This window comes from Lithobates pipiens, unplaced genomic scaffold, assembly GCF_037356315.1.
Source record: "Lithobates pipiens isolate NorthernLeopardFrog02 unplaced genomic scaffold, aLitPip1_a1.2 Scaffold_18, whole genome shotgun sequence".
In the NCBI taxonomy this organism is placed as follows: Eukaryota; Metazoa; Chordata; class Amphibia; order Anura; family Ranidae; genus Lithobates; species Lithobates pipiens.
Window position 1 is genome coordinate 134,297,726 of NW_027507758.1, and position 14,290 is coordinate 134,312,015.

The 14,290-nt window shown below is 40.7% G+C and overlaps 1 protein-coding gene across 1 annotated transcript in view; it reads right to left on the minus strand.

Moving 5' to 3' along the window:
* LOC143989406 (kinesin-like protein KIF28) overlaps positions 1-14,290 on the minus strand; it is an 88,598-nt gene that overhangs the window by 11,903 nt on the left and 62,405 nt on the right. The window contains exons 16-20 of the mRNA XM_077489524.1: positions 11,975-12,093; positions 10,922-11,029; positions 10,044-10,315; positions 5,240-5,374; positions 2,885-3,051 (exon numbers count right to left, since the gene is read on the minus strand). Coding sequence (XP_077345650.1) covers positions 2,885-3,051; positions 5,240-5,374; positions 10,044-10,315; positions 10,922-11,029; positions 11,975-12,093 — 801 coding nt within the window. The remainder of the gene's footprint in view (positions 1-2,884; positions 3,052-5,239; positions 5,375-10,043; positions 10,316-10,921; positions 11,030-11,974; positions 12,094-14,290) is intronic.

The following is a 14,290-nucleotide window of genomic DNA, read 5'->3' on the forward strand; positions in this document are numbered from 1 at the left end:
TCATATCTTCAGTCTCTGACCATTTTTGTATCAAGTCTGCAGTCTCTGACCATTTCTTGCATTATGTCTGCAGTCTCTGACCATCTCTTGCATCATGTCTGCAGTCTCTGACCATCTCTTGCATCATGTCTGCAGTCTCTGACCATCTCTTGCATCATGTCTGCAGTCTCTGACCATCTCTTGCATCATGTCTGCAGTCTCTGACATCTCTTGCATCATGTCTGCAGTCTCTGACCATCTCTTGTATCATGTCTGCAGTCTCTGACCATCTATGTCTGCAGTCTCTGACCATCTCTTGTATCATGTCTTCAGTCTCTGACCATCTCTTGTATCATGTCCAAAGTTTATGACCATCTATTGTATAATTTCCGCAGTCTCTGACCATCTCTTGTATCATGTCTGCAGTCTCTGACCATCTCTTGTATCATGTCTTCAGTCTCTGACCATCTCTTGTAACATGTTTGCAGTCTGACCATCTCTTGTATCATTTCCACAGTCTCTGACCATCTCTTGTACCATGTCTTCAGTTTCTGAACATCTCTTGTATCATATCTTCAGTCTCTGACCATTTTTGTATCAAGTCTGCAGTCTCTGACCATTTCTTGCATTATGTCTGCAGTCTCTGACCATCTCTTGCATCATGTCTGCAGTCTCTGACCATCTCTTGCATCATGTCTGCAGTCTCTGACCATCTCTTGCATCATGTCTGCAGTCTCTGACCATCTCTTGCATCATGTCTGCAGTCTCTGACATCTCTTGCATCATGTCTGCAGTCTCTGACCATCTCTTGTATCATGTCTGCAGTCTCTGACCATCTATGTCTGCAGTCTCTGACCATCTCTTGTATCATGTCTGCAGTCTCTGACCATCTCTTGTATCATGTCTGCAGTCTCTGACCATCTCTTGTATCGTGTGCAGTCTCTGACCATCTCTTGTATCATGTCTGCAGTCTCTGACCATCTCTTGTATCATATTTGCAGTCTCTGACCATCTCTTGTATAATTTCTGCAGTCTCTGACCATCTCTTGTATAATTTCTGCAGTATCTGACCATCTCTTGTATCATGTGTGCAGTCTCTGACCATCTATTGTATAATTTCTGCAGTCTCTGATCATCTCTTGTATCATATTTGCAGTCTTTGACCATCTCTTGTATCATGTGTGCAGTCTCTGACCATCTCTTGTATCATGTCCGCAGTTTCTGACCATCTCTTGTATCATGTCCACAGTTTCTGACCATCTCTTGTATCATGTCCGCAGTTTCTGACCATCTATTTTATAATTTCTGCAGTCTCTGATCATCTCTTGTATCATGTGTGCAGTCTCTGACCATCTCTTGTATCATGTGTGCAGTCTCTGACCATCTCTTGTATCATGTGTGCAGTCTCTGACCATCTCTTGTATCATGTGTGCAGTCTCTGACCATCTCTTGTATCATGTGTGCAGTCTCTGACCATCTCTTGTATCATGTGTGCAGTTTCTGACCATCTCTTGTATCATGTGTGCAGTTTCTGACCATCTCTTGTATCATGTCCGCAGTTTCTGACCATCTATTGTATCATGTCTGCAGTCTCTGACCATCTCTTGTATCATGTCTGCAGTCTCTGACCATCTCTTGTATCATGTGTGCAGTCTCTGATCATCTCTTGTATCATGTGTGCAGTCTCTGACCATCTCTTGTATCATGTGTGCAGTCTCTGACCATCTCTTGTATCATGTCCGCAGTTTCTGACCATCTCTTGTATCATGTCCGCAGTTTCTGACCATCTCTTGTATCATGTCCGCAGTTTCTGACCAACTCTTGAATCATGTCTGCACAGTCTCTGACCATCTTCTTTATTGTGCATTCTGCAGAGGAGTCAAGAGCTGGAGCGCTGTTAGGATGGGGGTCTCAAGAGGAGTTTGACTTGTGTAGACTGTGTAGAGGATAATAGAGGATGAAACTAGAGCCACCAAGCCGGAGCCCAGAGAGGACCCTCTGGCTGAGCCCTGCATCGGTGAACCTGAGAGGACATCAGTGACAGGATAGTCTGATGAGGGTCAGTGATGTAAGGTGGAGTGAATACAGTAAGGTAAGGAGGCACTGATATAAAGGTTCCCCCTTATATTAGTAACCCCCCCCTTCACCTTAGTGTATTAACTCTGTGGTCTGTGGTCACCAGCGTATCCCCCACATTGGCGTTCTCATTTTAAATGCAAGTTGGAACTCCAGGGACCCTGATAAAAAGGGGAAATCTGATGTAAATGGGAATGCTGTTCACTCTGATATAAGGTGATCTCTGGTCACCAGAGCCCACCGTACTTTAAAGTTCCCTCTTACTCCAGTCTGCAGCATTCCCCTTACATCAAATTTCCCCTTGCACTGTAAGGAGGAATCTTGTTGCAGACTCGGATGTAAGGCGGAACTCTGTGCTGGGTTATATTAACCTGAGCTTCATGTGAATGAAGAAATATGATTTTTGACTTTTATTTTACTACTACACATTACTAGTAGCAGCTGCGCAAATTGTATTTATATTTGTGTGCATGTAATATATATATGTTTAATGATTTTGCTAGAGAAAATTCTAGAAACTGCGAAATTATAGTTCATAGTGTTTAAGGCTCTTATTATATACAATTTATACAGTTAATTTTTATTGCTTGAATTATTTTTCCCATTATGGGCGTGAGTGGGGCCTCATTTCTAGGTTTTGCCTAAGGCTTTACAAAGCCTAGAGCCGCCTCTGCATGATCATAATCTAAAGGTGTCCCAAAACATATATCCAAAGGATTATGAATTATATCAATGCAACTATTTTCCTATTTCCCTATCACTTCTAAGTTAAACATTGTTGAAGTGAATAATAAGCAGCTAATACAAAATATCTATAAAATAAATTTACCTTGAAGGCCCCAGAGATCTACAACTAGTGCGTTCTTCTGTAGGTAGTTAAGAAATTCATTAGACACATTCAAAGCAACAAACTGCAATTTGTGATCGATCACAGGATTTACTGATTTCCAAACTGGCTTTGTATACAGTGGCTGAGGGACATCATAAAAGCAATACCTTAAAGATAAAATAAGAAAAGGTTTTAGTCCAGATTAATGAAGCTGCTAATGGAACTTAAGGCACGTTTGGGGCTCGTGGGGCATTCTAAAGTGGCCTCTTAATTAATATTATAGAATGACATTTTAGTATGACCTAAGCACTTTTAACACAGCTTAAGTGATATTGCAGTCGGATGAATCGTGGCCATTGCATCAAAGACCTCATTAGTATTAAAACCAAACCTCATCAACTCTTTTCTACCCTTAATTCCTTACTTCACCCCCCACTGCCCCCAACCACAAACTTGCTTACCACTCAACAGATTGCCAACCATTTCAATAGCAAAATCGACATAATTCGCAAGGACATATCCAGCAATAAAATTCCTCCCCTACCCAACACATCAGGTCCAACACCACACTCAATACTCTCCTCCTTTTGCCCAGTTACCACAGATGAAGTTGATAAACTCCTCTCCGTGGCCCACCTCACTACTTGTCCCCTGGACCCTGTCCCCTCTTAATTACTGCGAACCATCTCACCACTCTATTCTAAACTCCCTAACCCACATCTTCAACCTCTCCCTCTCCTCTGGCACCTTTCCTTCCCTGCTCAAACACGCACTGGTTATCCCCATACTCAAAAAACCCTCACTAGACCCCACCTATTTGAATAATTTAACACCCATCTCCCTGCTCCTGTTTGCCTCCAAGCTCATCAAATAACTTGTCCATGACCAAATGAGTTGCTACCTGACGGACAACAACCTTCTCGACCCCCTATAGTCTGGCTTCCGCCCACAACATTCTACTGAAATTGCCCCACTAAAACTCACCAATAACCTACTAACTGCTAAAACCAATGGGCACTATGCCATACTCATACTTTTAGACTTTTCTGCTGCCTTTGACACAGTTGACCACCTGCTCCTCCTCAGCAAATTACACTCCCTTGGCCTTCATGATTCTGCTTTATCTCTTCTATCACTTACATCTCCATCTTGTCCACTCCCCTTCCTCTTTCTGTTGGGGTACACCAAGGCTCCGTCCTTGGGTCTCTCCTATTCTCACTCTATACCCCTTCCCTGGGCCAGTTGATAACCTCCCATGGCTTCCAATACCACCTCTATGCTGACAACACCCAGATCTATCTCTCTACTCCTCAACTCCTCACGGATCTCAAACTTACTAAATGACATATCAATATGGATGTCACACCACTTCCTCAAACTCAATGTTTCTAAAACTGAGCATGTTATATTTCCTCCTTCGCGGTCCTCCCATTGTGACTTCACCATTAATATCAACAATACAATCATTGGTCCCTCCACACATGCCAGGTGCTGGGTGTAATCCTTGACTCTGATCTCTCCTTCAGCCCCCAAATCCAATCACTGTCAAAATCCTGCCGCCTTAATCTCCGCAACATTTCCAGAATTCGACCCTTCCTGACTAATGACACCACAAAGCAACTTATTCACTCCTTGAGTATTTTGCGCCTTGACTACTGCAACTCTCTCCTTAATGGCCTACCCTTAAGCAGGCTATCCCCCCTTCAGTCTATTATGAATTCTGCTGCTAGACTAATACACCTCACTAACCGATCCAACGACTGCTGTTCCTCTCTACTAATCCCTTCACTGGCTTCCCCTACTCCACCGTGTAAAATTCAAAATGCTAACCATAACATACAAGGCCATTCCCAACATCGCCTCCATCTACATCACCAACCTCATCTGCAGATATCACCCAAATCGTCCCCTCCACTCATCCCAGGACCTCCTGCTCTCTAGCTCCCTTGTTACCTCCTCCCATGCTTGTCTTCAGGACTTCTCCAGAGCCTCTCTCATCCTCAGGAACTCCGTGCCCCGGTATATCCGATCAGCCCCTACCCTGTCCACCTTTAGGAGATCCCTGAAAACTCATTTATTCAGGGAAGCCTATCCCACACCCACCTAACAACTGTCCCAGAGCCAGCCCCATCAAATCATTCTCTGCAGCTATTACCTTTTGTACCACCACCCCCTGGCTCTGGAGCAGTTATTGGTGGAATAGGGCAAATGCAGAGGTTTGTTCATATTACAAGTGCCCCACCCACCCTCATTCAGCTGTGCTTCATCCAGCAAACCAAACCACAAATGTATCTTGTAAAGGACACTGCAATATTTCCCTTAATAAACAATTAGGCCACCAAACATTCCACATACCCAATTTGTATCCCTCGGTTTGTGGCTTCTTTTAGCCACCGGACTCCTAGACACTGTTGGATATGAATTTGGAAAACGATGTTCCTTCCCAGCAGTTCCAAAGGATCAATAACAATGTCTTCTTCAGTTAAAGGCCTATAAAAATATAACATGGAAGTTTTAGCTAAAGCCACTTGGATTTTCAGATAAATCCACTTTATATTACTGATGGTGTTCAGATGACATGTTACGTTACCATGTTGGTAAGTTTACAGTTGCGCAACCTGACTGAGCACTTTGTGCAATCAACCAATTACATCTATAATTTCAGGGCCAGAAAAATGTCTCAAACTGTCATCATCACTTTTTTTTTTAGCTGTTTGAAGGACACAGGTAGCAATAAACGTGTTCAGACAAATATAAGGTGTAATACTAATTTATTTATACTAATAATAATTTTGTAACATATGTTGAGTTTTCCTAAAATATTTTGGATACTTAAACAGCAATAAATACAACTCTTTTGCTCTCAGTATCTCCTGTTGCTTTCTTTATAAAACACAGTGGGGGGGGAAAAAGGATTTAGTCAGTCACCAATTGTGCAAGTTCTCCCACTTAAAAAGATGAGAGAGGGCTGTAATTGTCATCATAGGTATACTTCAACTATGAGAGACAAAATATGGAAACAAATCCAGACAATCACATTGTCTGATTTTCAAAAGAATTTATTTGCAAATTATGGTGGAAAATAAGTATTTGGTCATCTACAAACAATCAAGATTTCTGGCTCTCACAGACCTGTATCTTCTTCTTTAAGAGGCTCCTCTGTCCTCCACTCATTACCTGTATTAATGACACCTGTTTGAACTTGTTATCAGTATGAAAGACACCTGTCCACAACCTTAAACAGTCACACTCCAAACTCCACTATGGTGAAGACCAAAGAGCTGTCGAAGGACACCAGAAACAAATCTGTAGACCTGCACCAGGCTGGGAAGACTGAATCTGCAATAGGTAAGCAGCTTGGTGTGAAGAAATCAACTGTGGGAGCAATAATTAGAAAATGGAAGACATACAAGACCACTGATAATCTATCTCGATCTGGGCTCCACGCAAGATCTCACCCCGTGGGGTCAAAATGATCACAAGAACAGTGAGTAAAAATCCCAGAACCATACGGGGGGGACCTAGTGAATGACCTGCAGAGAGCTGGGACCAACGTAGCAAAGGCTACCATCAGTAACACACTATGCCGCTAGGGACTCATATCCTGCAGTGCCAGACGTGTCCCCCTGCTTAAGCCAGTACATGTCCAGGCCCATCTGAGGTTTGCTAGAGAGCATTTGGATGATCCATAAGAGGATTGGGAGAATGCCATATGGTCAGAAGAAACCAAAGTAGAACTGTTTGGTAGAAACACAACTAGTCGTGTTTGGAGGAGAGCGAATGCTGAGTTGCAACCAAAGAACACCATACCAACTGTGAAGCATGGGGGTGGCAACATCATGCTTTGGGGCTGTTTCTCTGCAAAGGGAACAGGATGATTGATCCTTGTACATGAAAAAATGAATAAGGCCATGTATTGTGAGATTTTGAGTGCAAACCTCCTCCAATCAGCAAGGGCATTGATGATGAAGCGTGGCTGGGTCTTTCTGCATGACAATGTTCCCAAATACACCACCCAGGCAACGAAGGAGTGGCTTCGTAAGAAGCATTTCAAGGTCCTGGAGGGGCCTAGCCAGTCTCCAGATCTCAACCCCACAGAAAACCTTTGGAGGGAGTTGAAAGTCTGTGTTGCCCAGCGACAGCCCCAAAACATCACTGCTCTAGAGGAGATCTGCATGGAGGAATGGGCCAACATACCAGCAACAAGTTTGCGTGACAAGCTTGTGAAGACTTACAGAAAACGTTTGACCTCTGTCATTGCCAACAAAGGATATATAACAAAGTATTGAGATGAACTTTTGATGTTGACAAAATACTTATTTTCCACCATAATTTGCAAATAAATTCTTCCCAATTTAGACAATGCAATTGTCTGGATTTGTTTCCACATTTTGTCTCTCATAGTTGAGGTATACCTATGATGACAATTACAGGCCTCTCTCATCTTTTTAAGTGGGAGAACTTGCACAATTGGTGGCTGACTAAATACTTTTTTGCCCCACTGTACATGTCAAAATCTAGGAAGAGTGAGAAACCCTGATAGTGACTGTCAAAAAATACAGTGCATCTGGAAAGTATTTACAACGCTTCACTTTTTCCTCATTTTGTTATGTTACAGCCTTATTTCAAAATGGATTAAATTCATGATTTTCCTCAAAATTCGTCAAACAATACCCCATAATGACAACGTGAAAGAGTTGTTTAAAAATCTATTAAAAAAAAAAATGTACTTAAGTATTTACACCCTTTGCTTAATACTTTGTTGAAGCACCTTTGTCACCAATTACAGCCCCATATCTTTTTAAGTATGATGCTACTAGCTTGGCACATCTATATTTGCGCAGTTTCTCCCATACTTTTTTGCAGGATCTTCTGTTGTAAGATAAACCTTCACCCCAGTCTGAGGTCCAGAGTTCTCTGGAGTAGGTTTTCATCAAGGATGTCTCTGTACATTGCTGCAAAAATGAAAAAGGTTTCTGATAAAGAAAACTCAAAAGGTGTACCACATCCAAAATGTACCAATAAGCAGTGAAAAACCCCCAGGGGTGGGACTTTGAAGGCACAATCATATAAAAAACAATAGTAGAAAAATATATAAAGTATTTATTATATGGTAGTGCCTTCAAAGTCCCACCCTAGGGATTTTTCACAGTACATTGCTGCATTCCTCTTTCCCTCGATCCTGACTAATCTCCCAGTTCCTACCGCTGAAAAACATCCCCACAGCATGATACTGCCACCACAATGCTTCACTATAGGGATAGTTTTGGCCAGGTAATGAGCGGTGCGTGGTTTCCATCAGACGCTTGCCATTCAGGCCAAAGAGTTTAATCTTTTTTTCATCAGACCAGAGAATTTTGTTTTTCATGGTCTGAGAGTCCTCCAGATGCCTTTTGACAAACTCCAGACAGGATGTCATGTGTCTTTTACAGAGCAGTGACTTCCGTTTGGCCACTCTACCATACAGGTCTGATTGGTGGAGTGCTGCAGATAGGGTTGTTCTTCTGGAAGGTTCTCCTCTCTCCACAGAGAAAAGCTGGAGCTCTGTCAGAGTGACCATTAGGTTCTTGGTCACCTCCCTTACTAAGGCCCTTGTCCCCGGATTGCTCAGTTTTGTTGGGAAGCCCGCTCTAGGAAGAATCCTGGTGGTTCAAAACCTCTTCCATTGGGACCTTCAATGCTGCAGACATTTTTCTGTACCCTTCCCCAGATCTGTGCCTCGATACAATCCTGTCTCGGAGGTCTGAAAACATTTCCTTGGACTTCATGGCTTGGTTTGTGTTCTGAAATGCATTGTTAACTGTGGGACCTTATATAGACAGGTGTGTGCCTTCCCAAATCATGTCCAATCAACCAAATTTACCATAGGTGGACTCCAATCAAGTTGTAGAAACATCTCAAGGATGATCAATGGAAACAGGATGCACCTGAGCTCAATTCTGAGTGTCATGGCAAAGGCTGTGAATACTTATGTACATGTGATTTTTTTATTTTTAATTATTGTCATTATGGGGTATTGTGTGCAGAATTTTTAAGAAAATAATGACTTTAATCCATTTTGGAATAGGACTGTAACATAAAAAAATTTGGAAAAAGTCAAGCGCTGTGAATGATTTTCCGGATGCACTGTTCTGTGAATCAGTCAGTCAGAATGTCAGACATTTAACCATAAAACACCTGCCAAAAACTGAAATAGTGGACTGACCCTTGAATGCATTTGGTAAGATCTTTTTAGATGCATTGATTAAATAGATATTGAAACACATTTACCAATTGTGAGCTATTGAGCAGGCACTGTTTCTTTGGCCTGAATAGACACTGGGACAAATTTATTAAAGACAAATAGGCTGATAGTGAATGCTATCTTAGCTTAGTGAATATGATTAAATTCACTTTGTAAAGAATGCCCAATCATGTGCTGTAAAAAAAATCTAGTTCGCTGTAGAACAAATCAGTAAAAGGTAAATCCTGAGTAATTGCTATGGACAGGTAACTATTCTTTTTCCACTTGTAAGTCTCCTGCAAATATCGTATCTTTAAAATTATTGGTAAATGTAGTACTAAAACTAATGTCTATTTGGGAAGCACATGCCACTTTATGGCTTTTGTACAAGAGCGTGTATTTGCTTTTCTCCTCATCCTCATGCAAGTCAGACTGAATGCAAAAGCAACTTGAATCATCTTTGAAGATGGTTAGAAACCAGCTTAGAAGAAGCCAGAACCATCTAGATGTAAGCTAAATGCACACTGATGCATACTGTATTTGAAATCTACAAAGCCTTTTAGCTGGCCATACACCAGTAGAATTTCATTCAAATTAAATTTTTTGTTCCAAGTACATTTGTTTTTTTTTAATAGTTATTGACTGTTAAAAGCAAATGAAGTTTTGAAGTACTTTTGAATGTCATTCATTAGGGCTTCAAATAGCTTTGAACATATTTTATGCCGTGGTGGTGATGTGATCAAAATGTAGTACTGACTAAATAAAATAAACAATGCATAGTATATAGTGTTATCTCTAGAGATTTATTTAATATGAGATGAGCAAGCAACAATACAGTTTACTGTTTGGATCAACTAAACGATTTACAAAGCTTGTAACCCCAAAGCTTTTGAAACATTTTAATATTTGTGTACACCAACATGAGCATAAAAGTACCTTCCACAGCTGGAACAGGGGGTAATATTTATCATGAGAACGGCTTCCTCTGCCCCTTCAGAATCCAGAACTTCTGTCTGTTCTTCCAGCTTCATACAATAAGCTAAAGACTGAAGCCAAATGTGAGCGGATCCTAAATGTATAACCTCTACCGGGTCCCAGAATGGATCACTTTTATGGTCAAAGTTGATGTCTCCATCCAGAAATCTCTGATACAATTCTTCCATCAGAAACTTCCTATTGATGAACTTGGATTTTGACCACATCCATACCTCAAATCCAACAAATATGATATTATTAATGGCAGAAAAGATAAAAGATGGCCTTTCTGTATGTAGACTGATCTACGAAAATGAAAGGGATGTTTAGATGTTTGTGTTCTATCTGTATTGCACAGAATGTCAGGAAGTGAGGCAATTTGGAGTAAGGAAAAATGGTGCAATAAATAGAGGAAAAAAAAAAAAAAAATATATATATATATATATATATATATATATATATATATATATATATATATATATATATAAAATGAAAGTTTTTTTTTCTTTTTTTTTTGGTGTTCTACCTCAGTTTAAATACATCTACCCTTCTGTAACAGGAGAAACAAAACACAAGAAAAAACATATAGATTTAGATTTAGAAATATAGATTTAGGGCACATTCAGTTATGCAATGTGCAGTAAAATGACACCCTAGTGTACTGCATGGTAATGGAAAAGACAGTAATGTGTGTGTATTAAAGAAGCACAACACACAGAGTACTGTATGAAAGACATTAATGAAAATTGTATATGAGTTATGAGCATTATATAGAATATTGAGCAATGTGCTGTTTTCTTGCATGCAGCAAAATATTCATACATATATTGTTCTGATACCTGTTGGGTTTTTGTGCTGGTAACTTTTACCACAATGTCTTTCTGAAGATCATATCCTCTGGAATCTGTCAGAGCCAGATTTTTTACCTTTAGCTCAAATCTCAGATCCTGCACAAGATGTAAAAATACCATCATTCATAGGATTTGAGTTCTAAATACACACACATTATTTTCTTCAATTCTTCTTTGTATATCTTCAAAACTTGTGTCAGCCTTTCCTGAAGTCTGGCCGTTCATAAATGTTGTGGCATTCAGATGTATGTTTTATACTTTTGTAATAATGAAACACGTGTTGCGCTATCAATATAGAGTGCATAGATTGATGAAATTCATATATATTAAAAACTGTAAATAAGAATGTGTTAAAAAACATTCATAAATAATCCATCAATCCATCAGAAAAAAAAGAAGAGAAGTGTACAAAAAGTTCATTTATACTTGTGTATCAACAAAAATCCATATTCCAGTTTGTATAGCAAAATCTTCACACCCAAAAGTGCACACCGGACTCTTAAGCCGCTTACCAGCTATTCTGACCCCAGGATAGGGGTCTGGCTTCACTTTATCCCACTCTCCCCATGGGTTGGATGGATATCAGGAGCCAAGATTCCAGGATGGGTTACCATATGATCAGGATGTTCAAATGGTATGGTAACCTATCCTGGAATCTTGGCTCCTGATATACATCCATCCCATGAGTTGGATGAATATCAAGAAAGATAACTTTTTTCACAAGAGTACTCCTCTTCATTGTTTTTCTGATGGACTTTACTGGATTATTTATAAAATGTTTAACACATGCTTATTCACAGTTTTTGATATATATGAATTTCTTACTTGATTGAATTGATGTACTCTATATTGATAGCGCAACACTTTTCATTGATATTAACAACAAATTATTTTTGTATACTTTTGTAATGTTGCCTCCTCCAAGAAATACAAATAAAGGGAAAAAGGGTAATATTACTTCCACCCAAGCTTTCAGTAAAGCTATAGTTAGAAGCAAATAGTCTAAGGAGTTGTTTGTTGTCATTGACTTGCATTGCTTACCTTGGATAACTCTTCACTCATCTGATTTACTTCAGCTACCAGGGGCATCAGTTTAATATAGTCATGAAAGACAGCCAGGACACTTGGGTCAGGTTTGCCATCTTTACTGCTTATAGCACCTGGATGGAAAGAAACATTAATTGGACCAGAAAGGCTCATATTTAAATCTACTCTCTTGCTATTAAAAAATACATAAAAAGACCAGACTGCAATGAATATGTATAGCCAAGGTTAGTTTTTTGCTGTCTGTATCCCATTGGGGAGACCTTCTGTTCTGGAGATACAACGGGAAATCTAACAACTAAAGTTTTTTTTTCTCTTTTCACATTCTGTCTGAGTTATAGTGGTTGCCAGAACAAATAAGAGTGCCGTCACAGGGACACAGACAGAAATAAAACTTTACTGAGAGTCTAACTCTTTCCCTATACTGATATAAAAAAATGATTTGTCTTTACATACAGCTTAAGAATGAACCTTCCCACTCCAAGCTCTGCTGTCTTTAAGAGATAAGCTTGAAGAATCTTCAGCATTTGCCACACTGGCAGTAGTGTTGGATGCCACCGTCCTTTGCTGTGCTCTTTGGTTTTGTACACCCGCCCTCATGTCACTACTCTGTCCTGTAGGGACATAAGGGTCAGTGAATAAAACTGCAGAACTCAGTGGGGTTTACAAGCACTAGACACCCCCAAAAATGCTAGATCCAGAAGATTATTAGCATCTCTTTAAGACAGAGGAGTTCAATGGTGCAGGAGAGGCAAGTATAAAGGTTAATGCTTTTTTTACCGACTGGGCTTCTTTTTATAGTTGTTTTAAAGGGACTGTTGGGTGTATCTAAGACATATAAGGTGCCAGGGGCTCATTCAGCCCACCAGACTCCACCTAAAACCACAGTTCAAAATCACTTAGGCTACAGTCGTTAAATAATGGAATTTTTGTACTTACTCTAAAATCCATTTGAGTTCATTGACGGACACAGCTTTCCATTATTCAGAACCACAGGGTTATATTGCCCCCTACAGGAGTAGGACACTAAGGGACACTAAAAAAGACAGAAAAAAGACTTGGCTAAGCCTATGGGCAGTCCTAGGTGGTATACATCCCCCTCTCTGCTATAGGCTTTCAGTTTAGTAACAAGCAGAAGTATTAAAACGCCAAAGAGGGGTGGGTGCTGTGTCCATCAATTAACCCAAAGAAATTGATTTTACGCTAAGTACAAAAATCCTATTTTCTCTTTTGTTCATTGACGGATACAGCTCTCAATTATTCAGAACCATAAGGGATGTCCCCAAGCAGTGCCAAACATGAGGAGTGGAACAACAAAAATCCCAAGGCTAAACAAAACAGCCAACCAGGTAAATCGGAGCTCACAAAAAAAAAAAAAAAAAAAAAAACTGGAGCCCAACCTGAACAATACACCCCAAAAGAGGGAACAGACCCTCCAAACAGCAGCCTGCAAAACTTTGCGGCAAAAGGAAGCATCCGCAGATGCCAACACATCCATTTTGCATAATTTTGTGAAAGTGTGCACCTACGACCAAGTGGCCTGCCTTGCAAACCACTAACGTCTGATGACAGAAGGCCCAAGAAGCCCTAAGCGCCCGAGTACAGTGAATGGAAAGGAGGAACCCGACCCTTGATAGAATAGGCCTGAGTCACTGTCTGTCTGATCCATCTGGAAATGGTTGCAGAAGAAGTGGCAAACAGTGAGTGTGACCTCCGAAAAGACTCAGTGGCTGCCAAATACACCCAAATCGCCCAAACCACATCCAAGGTATGCAAAGCAAAATCCTTAGGATGTTTGGGCCTGGGACAAAGGAAAGGCAATGCAATGTCTCCATTCAAATGGAAATCAGAGACTACCTTAGGAAGGAATGACGGACATTGGCGAAGAACCACCTTATCTTTGTGGAGGGGGTACGACACAATAATGCTGCCAGCTCTGACACACCCTGTGAGCAGAGGTGATAGCCACCAGAAAGGCCACCTTCTGGGCCAGGGCAGGGGAATCTCCTGAATATTTTCAAAGGGAGGCCTCTGGAGAACTGAAAGCCCCAAGTTCAGATCCCACAGTGGTAGAGGAGAGCGCACAGGTGGAGTCAGATGTCGAACCCCTTGAATAAAAAGGTACGCACCAGGGAGTGTGTGGCCAGGAGTCGCTGAAAAAAAACACCAAAGCCAACACCTGGCCCTTTTCTGCTCGATACTTTGTTGGAAGATGATCAAATTCTGGGCCACCAAAAAAGAGCGAGGGTGAACACCTGTCAACTCACACCGCAAAATATATGCTTTCCACGTATAATGGTAGATCTTTCTAGC